The sequence below is a fragment of the Vanessa atalanta genome, chromosome 1 (genome assembly GCF_905147765.1).
Source record: "Vanessa atalanta chromosome 1, ilVanAtal1.2, whole genome shotgun sequence".
NCBI lineage: Eukaryota > Metazoa > Arthropoda > Insecta > Lepidoptera > Nymphalidae > Vanessa > Vanessa atalanta.
In genome coordinates, this window is record NC_061871.1 from 9450429 (window position 1) to 9469897 (window position 19469).

At 33.2% G+C, this 19469-nt stretch overlaps 1 protein-coding gene across 2 annotated transcripts; it reads left to right on the forward strand.

The window, feature by feature from the left end:
* Window positions 1-4861: 4861 nt before the first annotated feature.
* LOC125065380 (PAS domain-containing serine/threonine-protein kinase) lies at window positions 4862-18774 on the forward strand. 2 transcript variants are annotated; one of them, XM_047672950.1, is made up of 22 exons: window positions 4862-4968; window positions 5184-5286; window positions 5363-5454; window positions 5524-5678; window positions 5913-6058; window positions 6361-6534; window positions 6749-6868; window positions 7120-7303; window positions 7535-7662; window positions 8229-8454; window positions 8860-9582; window positions 10263-10436; window positions 10973-11133; window positions 11304-11415; window positions 11574-11749; window positions 12915-13055; window positions 13256-13455; window positions 13753-13886; window positions 14144-14281; window positions 14605-14700; window positions 15304-15449; window positions 15619-18774. In XM_047672950.1, the coding sequence occupies exons 1-22, from the start codon at window positions 4937-4939 to the stop codon at window positions 15769-15771; spliced, it is 3714 nt and encodes a 1237-aa protein (XP_047528906.1). In that variant the 5' UTR covers window positions 4862-4936; the 3' UTR covers window positions 15772-18774. The 2 variants fall into 2 exon arrangements, with proteins under 2 accessions (XP_047528906.1, XP_047528914.1); XM_047672958.1 differs by lacking the exon at window positions 14605-14700.
* Window positions 18775-19469: the final 695 nt, after the last annotated feature.

Below are 19469 nucleotides of genomic sequence, written 5' to 3' on the forward strand. Positions count from 1 at the left end.
TTCACTGCAGGACAAAGTAAATATAAATTTTCGACTTATATTGTAGAACTAAAAAAATAGCACATATATTCAGAGGATCGCACAATATGATCTAAGTAATAAAGCATGTATTATTCAAACCATAATAATCTTCTGATTAAACTTTGACCACGACTGATAACCGTGCAGAAGTATGCGCGCAAACACAAGAGCTCTCTCTTTACTTTCATACCTATAATCATATGGAATAGCAATAGATTTGTCATGATATTAAAGAAATTGGGCGAAAATACATGGCTTCACGTAAAAAATTATTACACTTCTGAGAATAAAAAAAAAATTACTTTCATTTGCCCAGCTTCGTAACCTTCGTACTCTATACACAATGACAGATATACATATTTCTAAAACTAAAAGAAAATAACTCTAGAGACTCCTATAGTATCTGAGAAAAAATATAATGTGGTACATAATTTAAACATACACCGTAACTTATCAGAGCAGACAGGACGTAGCTCACGACATGTGTGGGCGCATCGCCATTTATTATTTTTTTGAATATACCTAGTAGCTATTGAAAGTGCATTGTGTAGTATTTGCGAAATTATGTTTGTCTTTCTATTTCTGTCACGAAATCTGATGTAAGTGTCGTTAAACGATTTTGTAGACATGAAACGTTGTCATTAATAAATTTCTCTTTTTTGATGATTAGTTATATTTTCGGCTTCTATTCATCGCTCCTTTCTTTAAGCTTTACATTATACAGATTATAAAAACTACTTCATAAATGGAAAAAATATATAAAATTATTTACTTATTTAAATTAAGAATTGATGAGAGATACAATCCAAATTATGGATATAAAGTATTATCCCGACATAAACTCGTAGTATATTCTATATTGTATGCTTTACTATTTTAAACAAGAACAATAGTGCAGTGACAAAACTCAAACCCAACAGTACTCGCAAACTTTGCAGTTCTCTTGCTCTACATCTGATTCTACAATGCAGTCAAAGCATTTTTATGTTTTTTAGTTACATATATTGTACATATACTATATTAATATCCTCTAGAGTTTAAGACCATGAAAATATTTCACGTAATCCAAATATATGAAATGCTTTTTTCTACATACGGAATGTTTTGATATTAAGGTTCGACACACTATTACTTTTCGATTTATACAAACAGTAAACAGACCCGTTATAATATATTATATAACATGTCACAAGAAAGACGACATACTGACATATGTGAATATCTAAGAATTATACAAAATAATCAGTTAACTATAATGATCAAATTTAAGAGTGGACGTTATGGACTAAGATCATTGGTATTTCGGTTACAATCGAAACCATTTTTATTAAATGTGCTTCACAGTGCTAAGCTAAGCTAAGCTCTTTCAATTTCCTATTAAATGTTTTAATCATTGGGATTAGCTTAAGTAGGCGGTACCAGGAATTTTAGTAAAGATTATGATATTATTTATAAATTTTCTTGTAAACTGTGCGTTGCTATTAGAGCCGAGATACTTTTAGGAGTATAAAACATAAATCGTAAGCATAATCTTACCATTAAACTTAACCGACAAATCCTTGAATTGTACAGCCACAATGGATTTTATGGTCTGTTAAAACATTCAACTCAGAATAGCAACGGTATTGTTTAAACGGATTTTTCACATGAAAAGGATTCATGTATTTTATCTGCTCACAATAAAAGACAAATCAAAGGTCAGAATATTAAGGTGCTATAACATTAAGTAAGACAGAATAGTCGTACGAGAACGTTTTATTATTTTCAAAATAACGTTAAGACTAATATAGTAAGTTGGTACATGACTTTAATATTAAAAGATATTTGCGTATTAACCATACGTGCTACGAATATTATCTAGTCTATTATATGTAATAGGGCTTCGTGCAACTCCGTCCCGATAGGTACCAGCCATTCATCGGATATTCTACCGCCAGGGAGCAATACGTATTGTTGTGTTCTTGTTTGAAGAGACGAGACTGTGTCCCCACAGGCACAAGGGACATATTAACTTAGTCCCCATGGTTGGTCCCAATGGTGGCGCATTGGAGAGTTACGGAATGACTAAAAATTCGGCGAAAATGTTTATCATACATCGACGAGAAAAACAAGACAAAACGGAGTCCTCATTTTTTAAGTTTTCCAAAACTTATTTTTTAAGCAAACAGGGCAAAAGAAGCTTCTAATAAGCGACAAAAATTAATGAATTGATCCGTAAGCAATGCATTACTACAAAATACTATTTAATTACTTTTATATAATTATAATATTAGTGTCATTGTTTCAGAAATAAATAAACGTCTTATAAAATACAATTAATGACGAACATATCTATATAAGTTTGAAAAATTGACATTGTATTTTATTATTCTAATCCGCTAAAGTAGAATCTCAGTCGTAAAAACCCTATTAAAGAAAAAATTTTGAAGTGCATTCATTAATATGTTATGCAGTAGCCCTTCAACCACCGAAATTAAAAAAAAAAACAAATCAAGACGCATTTCCATGGAGAGCTGACAGTCAGCAAACATAAGGCTGCATATATCCCGTATTGTTATAAAATCTTTTCCAAACAAAAAATACACACATGTTCCTACTTTTATTATAATCAGTGAAACGATGTAAAAGTGTCAAGACTTATATCCATGCACAAGATAGTAACCAAAATGAATATTGTCATCCAACCAAAATCTTATATGCCGTCTTGTATAATTTTAAATAACTAAGCCCTTTTAATCCTTACTAACAATAAATTCGATCAATTTCATCCTAAATCCGACATGAAACTATTTCGTAATAAAACCTTGTATCCGTGATCAGTACCGCCTTACAATCGAAATCAATGTCCGTCCACCTCCGTCATTAACAGTAATAATTAATTATTATTATATTTATAAAGCAACAATACATTTATACAGTATTCCAGTTAATAAACGATCAAAATAAAGCTTTGTGTTTTAGATCGAACGACTCAAATTTATATGGCAGCTATAAAAACATAATTAGGTCCACTTACAGCTGGGTGGGGTAAATCGAAAGGACTATGGAAAGACCTTGGGATTTGAAAGTACACAATAACCGGAACATACTTGTAACGCACGTATTATATTATTCTCTCATAGAATATTCTCGAAGAAAATAAAAGAAAACTTTGAATAGTTTAATTCCGCTATTACAATCATCAAACGATCTTTGCGCACTATGTCGTGGGATACGCAAAAACGGCAACAACGTAATTCACTTCAATATTTTATTTTCAGAATATCATCATGAAGTTGTTAAGTAAAACAAATTTTAAACCCTAAATGTCTATAAACACTGACCTTGAACATACTGTCAGTCTTTTATATTTATTTTCTATTCTTTTATCCCACTTCCCAACTTATTCTAATAAACCGATAAATTAAAAGCGATATTTCCTTACGCTGGCAAAAATAAATGTTGTTGGAGATACAATTTTTTTAAGATTTCTATACAAACAGATATTGTAATATAATATATTATGTTGTTGTCATATTACAGTATGCACACATCTTAATATCATGCGCGTGCTTTTCAAACATCGTAATAAAATCGAACATATCTCTGTTTTTATGACAGGATCAAATTTTGAATATGAATATACTCTCATAATCCGGTGGAACAAATGCATGCAATGAACAAAAGTACTGGACCAACGGCTTTAATTACTTTCCAAAGCACGAAAGTGTGCAAACACTTCTAACATCCAAGCTCAGGACTGCTACTGATTTTTTTTTTTTATTTTGGAGAAAATCCTCTGTTCTGGCTCAAATTTAAAATGGTAATAATATACAGAAAAATTTAGGAACTAAAAATGTTTTATACAGTACGCTAATCTCTAATCTAAGTAAATAATATTTACATATTATAAAACAAAAAAAGAAAATTTTGTACAGAATTATAAGTGTAACGTATTTATATTTTTACAATACAAGTTTAACGAACAATAAAACTATGGAGTAGATTTTTTGTAAAAAAAAAATCTTATTAAAATTATATAATAAGTATTTATTACTATACTTAGAAGAGAGACAGCAGCAATATGAAATGATAATAGCAAAATTCATTCCATACACAAATCGGCACTAAAAATAAATCAGGCGTTTAAGTAAAAAAATATATATCTATACATAATAAAATTGGAGTGTCTATTTGTAATATTGAAATAACCGTTTTTTACTAGATGCATACATATGCATCTAGTAAAAAACCGTGTATACACGGTTCATATAAAATTTTTGTCTATCTGTCTGTTTGTAGCGGTTAATCTCTGGAACGGCTGGACCGATTTTGACAGGACTTTCATGAAGTCACGCTTTTTTGTTAAATTCAAACGCGCACGAATTAAATTTTAATTAATTAATTTTAATTAAATAAATAAATTTTAATTATGGAGTATATATTATTGTAATGTATTTTTATTCATATATATATATACAAACAACAATCAATAACAAAAAAAGGAACAGCTGTTAAATACCAACTTCTCTTCCTCTCCTTCCGTACAATTCAAATTAAACCGCAACCTAAGAAAATAAATAGTCAATAGTCATTATTTTTTTAAATTATCATGTTAGCAGAAAAGAAAGCAAATATTCACTTCAAAATATTATATAATTGTTAATTAATAATGTTTGCAAAATAATTATCTTGAAATATTGACATAATAAATAATAATGTAAACAAAATTATTTTCAATTATTTGCTTATTTCAATTAAATAATTAAAATCCAAATTATTTTCGTTTCGATGCAATAACAAAACTTTTGACAACTGATTTCGGTTTACCTCTTTTGTTTGAAAATTAAAATTTTAGCATAACGTCTAGTTGCAGTAATAAAGAAATATTATCGTCTTATCGATCGCCTATAGGTGTAAAACATTTAACATTAAAATGGAAACTGCAAAGATTCTAAAGTTTAACAGGTATGTTGAATATATAACTTAACTTTTCATATCTTATAACCCATTGCTGTATTTTGAACTTGCGCGCTGTAACTTATTGATTTTCTTATAAAAATAACTCTGTAGGATGTAAATAAATCATAAAGTGCTGATTACCATTTTCTTGTTTTACGTTACTGTAATATTTATTGTTAACGTGTTGCGGCACTAACAAAGTTACTTTTTTGCTAAAACAGTGGTGCTACAACAGAATTGGCTGATTTAACTCCTGTTAAACCGAGACTAGGCAGATTTTTAGATGCTTATTCACCAGAGCATCTAAATTTAACGCCAAAACATGTAAGTACATATTGAAAATCTTGGTTATTGACGTGGTTTTTCTTAATGTGTTAAAATATTAATTTCTATATTTTAGCAACGGAAACTTACACTTGCTGTAGTGACAAATGAAAACCTTAATAGTTTACTTACACCTGAAAAACAGCTTATTATCAATGACAAATGCAGGTAAATATTGTGCAAACCATTCTTGAATTTTAAAAGTGACTTAATTCTAATATTGAAAAAAAATTACAGAACTGTCAAGCCACAACAAAATTTTTGCAATGTTTGGAGCAACTGCTCTTTTGAGGGCAACCAGAGCTTCCCACGCTTAAACCGGCGAGTAAGACCTATTAAGATGGATCTTGAAACCCCCACTAAAGTGAAGCCAGCAGTTGATTTAGTAAGAGGCAAGTATATGCCTTATTTATTTATTTAAGATTCACCAGTGGTAAATACATCAACACGTACAAAGGTATACAATTTTAATACAACTTAAAACTAAATGCATTACCTATTAAGGTGAATACCACTTGCAAAACTTTTTAATAAATAAGACACACTAGGAGTAACTTCTTCTTCAATTGGCAAATATACTTATATATAACATTTTTAACCAATTAATAATGAATCTATTATTGTAGTTGATGGTCCGAATGGACTACGATTCAACACATCTCTGGCAGCTGGTGAAGTGGCGGGTTCCCCAGCTCAGTCCCAAACAGACCGTCTGCAACAGTCAATTAACCCGACAAAGGCAGTATTCACCATTGAACCAAACTCATCTAAAGTAATTATAATCATAATTTAATTAAATGGGCAATTACACAAAGTTAATTTATACAAGCTTGGAAAAAATTTCCCCGTTGGTCTCATGCTCCATAGTTTCATGTTGAACACATATATTCAACGTCTGAAAATATAAACTAAAATAATAATTCTAGAAATTTAATTGAATTAGTAGTTTTTGGGTGAAATAAAAAAAAATACAGGGAATAACTTTTTATGTTGATAAGATATTTGCTTCATTTCCATTATTTGTATTATGACATCTTCACAAAATACATGTTCCTACTCTCCTTATTATTGTAGATTCTCATTGTCAACAACAAGGCTTGTTCCCTCCTTGGCTATTCATCTGGAGAATTATGTGATCTCCGTTTTACTGACCTTTTGAGAAAGAGAAGCAGCAAAACCTTCAAGTTACATGATGCAGGAGATGCTGACATTTCTGAAGATGGCACTATTATATTGCTCAGTGGAAAAGTAATTTTAATAAATATGTATAAATTGTATTTACTACTTAGATCCTTAAACTATTTAAAATTCAATATTGTGAAGAGATTAAAGCATTGGTATTTCATTGATTTTGCTTTAGCAATTTAAGAAACACTTTTAAGTAGTATAAAGCTTTCTCGGAAAGATCTGCTATGTGATTTTGTATGACTAGTCTTTTAATTACATATGAATACTTTGGCAGGTGGTTGAACTTGTGTCAAAAGATGGTGGTTCAATCCAAGTTTCGCTTTGGATAAGACAATTGGATAATGATGGACCATGTTTGGTAGTTGCTGAACCAGTGATATGTAAAAATGTTGTGGTAAGATAAGATAACAAGTCTTTCAAATATTATAATAATACAATGTTTAAGCATGTTAATATACATTTTAATATAATCAGTAACTATTAATTATATAAAAAATTATGTAGTGAATATATACGGGTAGCTACCAGACCCGGCTTAATATGGGTACAATAAAAACACAATATAGAACATTTAAATTGAAGAACAGACATAATAAGAAAGTTAGAAAGGCAATTTCTAAAATCTGACATATCCTTAATTTTCAGTTGACAATAGAGGCAGAGACTGGTATAATATTGTCCTGTGACGGTGATGATGCAGCGATGTTATTCCAAGCTGATTCATCTGAGAAATTAATTGGTTTGCCTGTTGCATCCCTCATACCTTCTATACAAATACCTGCATATGATGCGCCTATGCCTAAAAATATATCGAAACAGAAGGTGACTGGTAAGTGAACTCAAGAAACTTGCAATAGTCTGTAAAATATTATTGTTGTACAATAAAAAAATGCTGACTATTTTCGTATATATATTTATTTGTTTTGTGTTATCTTGCTTTTATTACATACTTCATTTAATTTTTTGTTATTATAACAACTGCCTATAATTATTTTCTTGGTAAGAAGATAATTTATTTTTCATCAAAGAGACCTTAGAAACTATTTTTGATGTTTTTCAGGAAGGACATTAGATGGTGGTTCATTTCCTCTTTGCCTTTGGATATCCAAACCAAATGCTGTGGAATCAGCCACATGGTCATCATTGAAGCCAACCAAAGAGAAGCCTGTATTCATAGTGAATGTTAGGGTAAGCTAAAATACTCATAAATTAAATATTTTGTAGATTTTGTTATTTTCTGATCAAAATCATAGAGATTCCTCTTGAGGAATCATGATACATTCTCTCTCCTTTAACCACAGTTACCATTCTCATTAGTTTAGTTCTGTTACATATGTAATCTTAATGAATAGGGTCTTATAATTTTTAAATAAGGTTATTAGCTTGACCCCATATTCAAACTCATGCCCTCGTGATCTGCAGGGGTATGATATAAATAAAACTAGTTTTTTAAAAGTTTTATGTTTTGGAGTGTTTTCTACTTCTACTATATAATATGTCTTCTACTTATACTATGTCTATGGACAAAGACTTTCAGTTACCATTAAATAGCTATAACTATGAGAGTGTTGTAACTACAGGCACAAGGAACATAACATCTTAGCTCCCGAGATTAGTGGTGGCGGATTGGTGCATTAAGGAATGGTTACTCACCATCAGGTGGCTCATACGCCTGTCCATATACAAATTTCCACAAAAAAAATTTACTGTCAAATAACTTTGCCTCTCATTTATTAATAAAATTAACCCTTTAGGTAACTTATAATGTAAGCGGTCTTCTGGTGGTAGACGAAAATGGTATCATAACAGCTTGTAATCAACACTTTGCAATGCTGACTTTTGGCAAGCCCCATTCTGAAGTTATCGGTCACCACATAGAAAATGTTATACAGAACTTTTGCCGGGAGGCCGACCTTGTCAAAATACAGGACAGGAACCGAAACTTGACGCTGTCAGTTAACAATGAAGATGAAGATTCAGGTATTTTTTATATATAAAAAATAGCCTATGTCTTTCTTAGAGGTTCAAGTGTGCTTCATACCAAATTTTATCAAATTCGGTTCAGTGGTTAGGCCGTGAAAGAGTGAGACAGATAGACAGATTTATTTTCGCATTTATAATATTAGCAATATAATCTAATCTATAGTTTAAATAAGAAATATAACTGTATAAACATTACTAAGCTAAACACACTGCAAACAAATGCAAGCGGAACTAGTATATGGATGGATTAAATGTGGTTTTAAAAATATTAAATAGTAAAACGCAAGTTTTAGTTTAAAAATTAGGTTAATAACAAAATGTTTTACTGCACTATTGAAACAATTATAAATATTATAACTGTAAAATATTTTTTTAGAAATAAAGAGAATATTATTATTGTAGCCTCTGACACTGACGATGATTCCTGTGAAGCATTTAACGGCAGTCAAAAATCGGCTTGCATGTCACTAAACGTGCAACAGTCAATGTTATCGACGACTCGGGAGAAGTCTTCAAGCGCACTGTGTCTCGACAAGTCTTACAGCATGGTCACCCACACGCCCACGCCCACTCAGGACATGGTCTCCAGCCTCAGCACTACGGAGCAGAGAAACGACATGTCGGCTCTGCCCGATGTCACGTCTGGCATGTCCGGCATATCCATAGACGACGAGAACTACTGCCAGAGTAGTATATCGAAATCTCGGTCAGAAAATATACTTCGATCTGAACAGTCCAACCAAGTTAAACAGACGCCGACGAAACAAGTCTGTGAAAAATCTGATTCGATATACTACACGTCCCAGCATTCGCAGGAGGTCACGCCGACTGGTAATTCTCGGGTGCGGTTGAACGACACGTCGTTGAGATTGTCATTCGATTCAAGTAAATACAAATCTATTAAAGCCCAAGGAAAAGAGGATAGGAGCAGTATATCATTGGACTTCTGCGACTCGAACGAAACTAGCGCGGATTTCCTTACGCCGATAAATGAAATGCCACCGCCCGGCTGCGAAATAGAAGACCTCCCGAAACATAATGGCAACGATGAGAGTATCGACAGCTTGAGTAATGACAATGATTTGGAAACGCAAACTGAATCTGCGCCCAGGAAGAAGTATGACGGTAAGATTATTTAATTGTTAAAATTATTCTAATGAGTTCAAATTTTTTCATGCCTCAATGTTTTTTTAACTGTTCAACTAATAAAATACAAACTTTTGAAAACAAACAAAAAACTAAAGGAAAAATACATTTAGTTACATACATTTAACCATTATGACTTCTTTTCTGTGTAAAAATTTTTTTTTACACCCACCCTGGGTGTAACATGCTTGTCTCTTCCAAGACACGTATCTTCACTATGATGAATTTTGTATCACGGGAGCTCCTATTAAATAAACGTCCTCACTTTGATTCTTTTCAATATCGTCAGGCTATGGATCGATATCCTATTTCAATGGAAGTAGTAAAATAGATAAACAAACCTTAGATTTACGTATTTCTTACGATTTGCTAATAACTTAGCTACATTGTGCACTACAAACAGTTCTCGATTAATTTATCTTTATTTGCAATACAACACTATTACACTTAACCACTTATTTCCACTTTAATTTTACTTCTAAAATTCCGATAACAGTTTCGTCGACGTTTAAAACGCAATTTTTTCGCAAATTCATTGTGAATATCGTAGATTAATCAAGCTGTCGACCAATTTGCCTCATTTTGCCTCAATCGTTCCAGTAAACATCATATACAAAGGTTACCGTTTTTTAATGTTTTTAAATCTTTAATACTATTAGATGACCCTCCTGAAACACCCTGCGCTACGAAACGTGTTCTTCGCACGCACATAACGACCTCCACGCCTCAACATACCCGTAACAGCAAGTCTGAACAATGCGACGCGAACGACTGCGGATACAAAGACGGCACGTACAAGGGCGTCGTCGTACATAAAGACGGAACAGAACTTAGTGAGTTACAATACATTTATCATTTTTATGGTCGGTGTTGTTATTGGTTACTTGGTATTGATATTGTTACGTTGGCTCATTTGCACTTTATAACGGAAGAAAGGCAAATGATCCAACGTAATGACAGGCACAATTTAGTTCCCAAGGTTAGTGGTGATGAAAGGAGTGGGCAGCGGTTACCATTTACCATCACGCAGTTCATATCGCGATCGCGATATTGATATCTCGATATTCATAAAAGAAAATTTTTGCTTTTAAAAATTATAAATCATTTCTTTCGTATTAGAAAAAGGTTGTTTTATATTTTGATCAATAATATCAATTAATCAAGTCAATTTAAGGTCATTTTTTTTATTCAGAGTTGCTCCTCTCGCCACTGAATAAGCTACAGCGGATATGGTATTAAGCTAATAAATGCTCCTTAAGGTGATCATCTCTACTAATCTCGTAGAAATTGTAATGCAATTCCATCGGTGCGTTTGGCGGAAAGTAGAAAGCAATTGTGTCACGACTCATTCATATCCAATCCGTTGCAGGCGCGGTGTACACGGTGTCGAGCATGCAGCTGGCGACGGGCCTGCGCGTGCGCTGCGTGTGGCTGCGCGTGCGCGCGGCCGACGCGGCGCTGGAGCTGGCGCCGCGCCACGCCACGCTGGCCTCCAGCCTCGCCTCCACCGCAGACAACTCGCTCGTGCTCGTGAGTACCCGTGCTCACCGCATGCGAGCCGCTAACGTTTTGTCTAATGACACAAATTATTACACGATTGTCTATTTATGATGTGTGAGGGGAATTGGAAAATAGACTATAAATAAAGTCGATGTTGTTATAGACGGTAAACATTTACTGATTAGTTCAATTTATTTCAGGGTAACAAATCTGCGAGCAGTCGGCCCCAATCGATGTCATTAATGAGTCAAGGTGGAGAGGAGCAGATCGCCGGGGAATATAACAAGAATTATGTCACACTTAAACAGATCGGTAAACATTCACCTGCGAAAATTCATTATTTCACATGTATTCACTATGGTTACTTTTCGGAAAAGAAACACAAAAACTTGACAGTTGTAGATTGTTCGTTCTCGATAACGAATTTCAAATTTAGATAACATGTACAGAGTAGTAGCTAATGTCGGCAGGCAAGGGCGCATACGGGTGTGTAAAGATGGCGTACCGTCGCGCGGACCGGCTGCTGTGCGTCGCCAAGTTCATCCTCAAGGAGAAGGTGGGCGTCGCCTTCTGGAGCGACGCGCCCGACGGCCGGCGCGTGCCGCTGGAGCTCAGCCTGCTGCTCACGCTCGACCATCCCAATATCGTAAGGCCTAACACTGCCGCCGCCTTGTGAGAGACGTGTGGAACTCGATGTGCGAGTACCGACCTCTGCAATCTGAGTTTAACCTGTTTGAATGTTCCAGCACACATTAATGCCCTTAAGCGAGATTGTACTGAGCGAAAGAATGGGGTTATTTGTGGATATTTTACATTGATATTGATATTTTAGTGCAATCTTCCATAAGTATATATCATAAATTTATTTCAATCTTTTAATCTAAATAAAATGATTTGTGAACTTACAAGAATATCGGCAACTTCCGCAACCTGCATAACGTGTTTTGTAATTGTGAGGTTGTTAGTAAGAAAATCTTGTCAAACCTAACATTGGATCACTTTTGCCAAAAGTTGTCAATAGGTATAAAAGAAAACAAATGAATCGCAAAATCACTTGTAGGCCAGTTACTGTAAATTTTAGCTCAAATGATTCCAACTTTTCATATAATTCACTGTTAAAATTAATTGAAAACGAATTAAATAAAATATTCCAGTTCGATCAATCATCAATTTATCGAAACAATCAAATACCATTCTCAGACTGGGCCACTACCGGTATCTAAATTAGTCGAAATAAACTATAAGAGCTATATGAACTTAAGAAATATAATCGTAATTGTTAATTTCTCCATTTTGTTCGGAGTTTTGTTTTGTTCCGGAGTTATTTAAACAAGTTTGTCAAACAGCTCGTTCGTTGCGTATTAAGAATAGAATCTTAAAATATAAAAATAAAATCAAAACTACTGGAGACAGAAAGAATGAAGTTCAGTGCAGGGCAATTATCCCTTAATATAAAAGGAAATATTTTAGGTGAAGATTTAGATATGGCCAACCAATTCGACGAATTTTTCTCTAATATTTCTACTTAAGGACTTAAATGCGTTACCCAATGACGCTTTAGATTTAATTAAGTGTTACGTTTGTGAGCCCTAGCAGAGAAATAACGTAGTGCCATTTATGCAATTGATTTGATTTGTCTTTATGGTTCTATTACCGCTTCTATGAAAATGTCATTTCTGGCGAGCTATTTGTTTTACGTTAATTTACCCATATCTTGTGGCTTACGTCCGGCAGTGGAATAATACAAGCTGATCATGATAAATATTTGCTAGTCTTTGTTATTCATATTATATATGTGGTTAAACCTCCAGGTTAGCGTGATCGACGTATTTGAGAATGAAAAGTATTTCCAAATGGTTATGGAGAAGCACGGGGCCGGCATGGACCTTTTCGAGTTTATCGAACGACGACCAAGACTCGACGAGCCGCTACTCAGCTATATATTTAGACAGGTCCACTTAACAATTTTAAGCAAAGTTTCTTTAGGAATAGATCAGAACAAAAAGCCTAAATAATAAATAATGTGTGTAATGCACAATTCTTCAATGTTGTATGTATAATAATTTTATCTTCCTCTTAAAAGTAATCAATAAAAATGTGATGAAACATGTATATTTTGTGGAAAATAAATTAATGTTGTTTAAACTTTTAGATCGGTCAAGCCGTGGAATACTTACACTCTCTGAATATCTTACATCGTGATATAAAGGATGAAAACGTGATTATCGACAATAAATTCCACGTAAAGCTCATTGATTTTGGCTCGGCAACTTTCATGAGCAAAGATACACTGTTCGCGACCTTCTACGGCACTACAGAGTACTGCAGTCCAGAGGTGTTAGCAGGCAACAAGTACATATTTTTCCACACCTTTCTTAATACACAGTAATAATTTTGACTTATGATTATATCACTTTAGTGACACTTATTAAGGTCATAATTAAGGTCATAACCAGATAATGTGTCTTTAGACACATTCACATTAATTACATTCACAGTAGAAAATAAAAAATAATTCGAGTTTAGTAAATCTACCGCCGGTAGGATAAAAATTGTGCGCCAACAAGTAACTTTTGACTCAACCTTCACGTTTATAATCCTATTGCAAATTTTGATTCGATTTTAAAATTATACTTAAATTGTTTTCAGATATGCAGGTCCTGAATTGGAGATGTGGTCAATGGGGATAACTTTGTATGTATTGACATTCTTTGTTAACCCGTTCTCCGACATTGAGGACACAATACAGGGACCACTCACCTTCCCTCAAGTTGTTTCAGAAGGTATAGTATAGTAATTGTATTCCATAAATTAGTTAAGTATTGATGAGACGATATATAGTGGTTAAAAAAATAAGATTTTAAACAAAAAATATTTTTCAAAAATAAATAACCTATTTTTTCTCGGACAGTAATTATAACAGTTGGTCCTTTGTTTTGCAAATTACCAAAAAAAAATTAGTCATGAATCTCTCTTTGTTTTTATGTTCTACTTTCTTGAAACTCTTAAATTGAATGATTAACAAGAATTTTGATAATAGATCTGGAGCAACTACTGCGCTGGATGCTTTGCAAGGAGCCGCTGCAGCGCTGCACGGTGGCGCAGCTGATGGCGCACGCGTGGCTGCGACAACCCGTCGCCATTGACAACTACGTCTTCCAAGATGTCGTCGATTGTGGTACTGATGCTAATATTTTTATATTTAGTAGAACAAACGATAGTCTGTCAACTCCCTTAGGTATTTATATGTATTAACTAAATTAGCATAATAACATTAATTAAACAGCTACTAATTCAAACGAAGAGAACTTCAAACTCTTTCATTTTATTAGGAAACCACCAAGCACTTTAAAATTGACATCTTCTACAACTTCATTAAATATATTTATGTGAGTTTTTAAAAGCACTGATGGTTTCCTAATACAAAATTTCGATAGAAAGTAGCTATACTTACAAACATTAGCTAGATTATTCCCAGTATGAGATTCAGATGTTTTCTAGATCGTCACGAAGCGAACCCTGAAATGTACTTTAGTGGCAGTTTGGGCTCCCCGCGCTCTGCATCTCCCGTATCTCTAGCTGACCCTCTTGCTAAAGGTATTAAAGTAGACGATTATAGACGCTTTAATTAATTTTTTTTTCAATTATGCACTGTAATATTAGCGTTTAACTAACTAGTTTTGTCATCAAGTTTCGTCTGTGTAATCTATCTGATTTGTCGTGGACACGAGTTGGAGGCTTGCCCCCATATCCGGTCCCTAACACTCAGGTCGACTGAGTGTACTTTCCAATACTAACATGATTCCTATCCCTAAGCCGCAGAGCCTCGGACTTGGGTTCAAACCCCAAATTGCGCCGATGTAAGGTTATTGGATTTTTGTGTCGGAAAATTCCCAGAAGTAGCCAAATCTGGAAGGTAGAAGCGTCTACGCTCCCTGGAAAGCACGTAAAGCCGTCGATCCAGTGATTGAAGTCTTTCCGGTCGTTTTAGATTTGTCCCTTCGGATTATGTGCGTGAAGAACTAGAGTGCGGCTGTGAACACAATTGTGCATTATAATATGTCCTGCATAGTTGGCTAGTCACCCTTGATATCAGAAGCTGTGGCCGAAATCGGTCTGAAGGTCATCGTCATCCTATCCTAGCTGTCTTACAGATTATCAATCCAGTGCAGGAGTAAACGAATTAGCATTCGTTTCCAGAGCGCTCGCACCCGTCGGAGCAGGTGGCGCGCTCGGACAAGCAGCTGTGCCGCGACGAGCCCAAGCGCGGCTCCGTGGCGCTGCACGCGCTGTCCGCCGAGCGGGACGCGCACTCCGACAACTACAGCCTCCGGTCGTCGGCAGACGTAAGACGCGAATTATCTATCTCTTGTTTCGCTGATGTGGCATTACTGACTCGCACGAAAGCTGATGTCTCAATGCAGGGTGTACTAGCCGAACGAAAAAATAAAATAAAAAAATTTTTACACATAAATTTATTAATTAAATTTTCTATAAATATGTTACTTTACTCAGATATTAGACATTTCGTCGAAACCGGTATCTGATGCGGCGCTCACTGACATCAGCTCGGATGCTACCGGCCACGCCGCCTGTGACATCGACTACGATTGTGACCAGTACGAATGCGACAGCTGGGATGAATGCGAGCAGGATAGCTTCTCTTAGAAACGACCGTGCGAGAAAAAATATAGATAAATTTACCATGGCTGAAGTATTGATTTGATTTGAGTTGTTGATTCACTGTTGCGAGTGTCGTAACAATATTTCGCTAAAAGTGTCATTTGATGCGATTTTTGGTAGTTAAATGTCAATGTGTGCGGGCTACATGGTCTTGTTGTTACAACACAGGAATATCATATCGCTTCATGCTAAAGAGTAAGAAGTTATAATTAAATATTGAGTATTAATTGCCAAAAGATACAAATAAATTACGGTCTGTAGTATATTATATTTATTCACATTACAAATCAAGCTTAGTTTAAGAAACATTCTTGGATGAATTTTTATGCTTATCGCATTGATAATTAATGTTGTAAATGTTGATGTGAATATCGACATGTCAACAGTAGTGAAAATACCTTTTTTTCCTTGCCAGAGTATGGAATCACCATGTCTTATATTATAATTATCAATGACATATTAAGTAATTTTGTTCCTATAATTCCGCCCTACAATCCAATTTTTGGACTTATATTGCCAAATTATTTAATATCATTTAACATATACATTCATTTTAGTATAATAACACCTTGTACCTTTAGATCACAGACTGCTTATAATATAGTTACATTTATTGACCAATCCTTAGACTCGTATAGTAGGTAGATAATTATTTTTAATTTTCAATTATATTTTTTTAACATAAAATTTGAATATTTAAATAATTCAATCACTTCAGTATTAAGATATACAAAAATTTCGCCTAATTAGATAGAAAAATGATCTTGTTCTGAATTATTTATTAGGAATTGATAAAACCATTGCATTAATGTAGCCAAATATTAGAACGCAATTACAATATTTTTAATATAACAAATATATAATTACAAAGTCGGCAGTCTTGGAATTTGTTTTTTGATATTTTTTTCTCTCATATATTTTTTTTCTCTCATAATTGTTAATGACAATATTGGTTTTTTGTACGTACTATATATGTTTACCGCATAATATAATTAATTGAGTAAGAAAGGAGAGTCGTATCGGATAATTACTTAAAAAAAAATGTAATGAGACATTTCAATGCATTTCGGGCATTAGTTTTCTAGGTCTATCTGTCATTGTGCCACTTGCTCACTACAATAAATTCAAGTAAAAATAAGCCAGATCTTAAAATTTCAAAACTGAGATCACATCACGCTATGTGCCTTTTTACAATTTTTTTTAATAGTACATAAATTAACTGTTAAACCATTCCAGAAAAAAAACATTCGTACAGAACCAGTTTCTATATTTTTTAATAACTTTATCAATTGGTGAGTCAAATCGAATTATGGATACAGAATACAAATTCTAAGATGCCGATTTTAGAACTATTCATCTTTATAAAACTTCTAAATTTATAATTTGCTACATATCGGTGCAGATTCTCTTGTACACCAACTTAACTAAATTAACCTGACTAGGCTTAAAGAACTGCTCTGTTATTTCTCTGTTTGTGGCTGAAAAGGTTATTATGAAATAACTAGTTAAATTAACTAGTATGTTGTTTTCCAGTTCCTAGAACATTTATCAAAGTCAGATTAACTAGTTTGACTTCAAACAGCAAGATCATTGGTCGGCAGCCGATGACGACATACCAGTTAACCAATGAGCGTTAAAGTTTTTAGTCATATTAGTTAATCTCAGTTTGCTCAACTTCTAAGATACGGGTGGTGTGTATAATAGAATCGGCACTACTGATAAGAAATATCCTAGTACAGGAATTAAATTAATATCATATATTGAATAAATGTAATTACTAATTAATTATCCCCATTGAAGATGTCTCGACTCCTTTAATTAATGACTGAATGATGAAATCCTCGACTTTTATTTAATGTGATAAGAAACAAAGCTTTACCCATTCAATCACGAGTATTATGATATAAAATTATAAACATTGATAGAACTTTTCCATTACATATATCCCTATATTAAGTTCATGATCTTTCCTTTTGTTTACATAAGAACGATAAACATTTGATATTTAAACCAATGTTTGTTGTTCCTATACTTCCATAGTCAAAAATATTTAACTAATCTAATATTATATCCATTCTGACACTTATAACATTTTAAAAGTATTTTACCCATAAATGTAATATCGAATCTTATGATTAAATAGTATAATCAGAATTAGGACAATACATTAGTATTTTCTTACATTAAATAGTTTTAAAGTAAGATTTCGAAAAGAACCAATTATTTATTTGTAGACTACATTGTAAATATCATAATGTAATTTGTTACATATCTGTGTTGGGTTCAATTTTATATAGATTAAAAAGGATGCAGGTGTCCACTGTATTAATATTTAAAAGTAAAATTTTGTTGCAAGTCATCAAAATGATTGCCTAAACTCTAGTCATATGATATGAAAAGTTTGGTTATAATTTATCTTTTTTATTCAATAAATAAGTAAATAATTATCTCATGAGTCTTACCAAAAGCTGAACAAAATCATAATTATTATTAAGTTAATAAACTCTTGAAAGTCTGATTTATTTATAAATGCCTAATTCATGATATAAACAATATTTTATTATTTTATGTATCTGTGGACACATGTGAAGTTTTCTTATGTTGATTTTTTTTAAATAGATGCGTATATTTAAATTTGTATTGTATTGTATGTAGACTCGGCCAAAATTCCTTAGAAAATATCAATTTTATGCAATGTACATGCGCAGACTTATTGTTAATTATCTCAAATAATTAATCTAGGATCGAAGATAACTTTGCACAAATTAAATTCCAAACGAACTCTTTTAGCGACATAGTTGTCTTCGCTTCTTATTTAATTAATAGAATTATATTTTTGTAGTTCTCATTATGATTTAATAGATGAAAGTAGTGATTAATTATTGTCCGACGCGTCCGTTTTTGACTAGTGCCTTACGGCGGACGGCGGTTACGTTGCTGGGTGTAGAACATTGTGACCATTCATCATAATAAAAATTCAACGCTACTTGTATGATCTTTCATTTTTTTCCTTTTAATTTTATATATACTGTTAAATATACCAATAACTGTTGAAAATAGTAATCATTATAATTTTTGACAACACTTCTCTTATGCACTTTTGCAATTATAATTGAAGATAATTGCTGCCTCTAATATATTAGCGGCCTTTATGTTAGCGGCGATAATTTTTTGTAGTTTCATAATGAAAGCAGTGAACTATTCTTTCTTAAAATACTTGGTAAGTCGAATATAAGATGTTGAAACGAAAGGCAATAACAACAACTATGTTATATATATTTTTTTATTATTCATCGTTTATATATTTTTTTCACTCCGTTATATTTTTCGCCTAGTTGCTATAGCGACCCCGTCTTTTCTTTTCTGTTATCGGTTGCCATAGGCAACAATCCCTTTTGCATAATTGTTAATGAGTAACGTTCGGAAAAGACTGGGTCAGCTATTCAATTCTAAGGCTTGGCTTCGCTTGGCCTGGCTTGGCTTGGCTTGGCTTGGCTTGGCTTGGCTTGGCTCGGTTTAGCATATAGCGTTACAATGTATAAAAAACGTATTTTGTTATAAATAGATAGATGTAAATGTTACATAATTTAACATTATTTAACTCGCTGCATGTATAAGCAGAAGTACTATAGTCTCTATCGTGATGCTATTAGATTATTGTTTCAATTCTATAGAAAATAACA

Coding starts and splice junctions, on each gene's coding strand:
- LOC125065380 (XM_047672950.1), top strand. CDS start 4,937: ATGGAAACTGCAAAGATTCTAAAGTTTAACAG. Junction 11,134..11,303: donor CAGACAACTCGCTCGTGCTC/GTGAGTACCCGT, acceptor AATTTATTTCAG/GGTAACAAATCTGCGAGCAG. Junction 14,282..14,604: donor CCAAGATGTCGTCGATTGTG/GTACTGATGCTA, acceptor GATGTTTTCTAG/ATCGTCACGAAGCGAACCCT.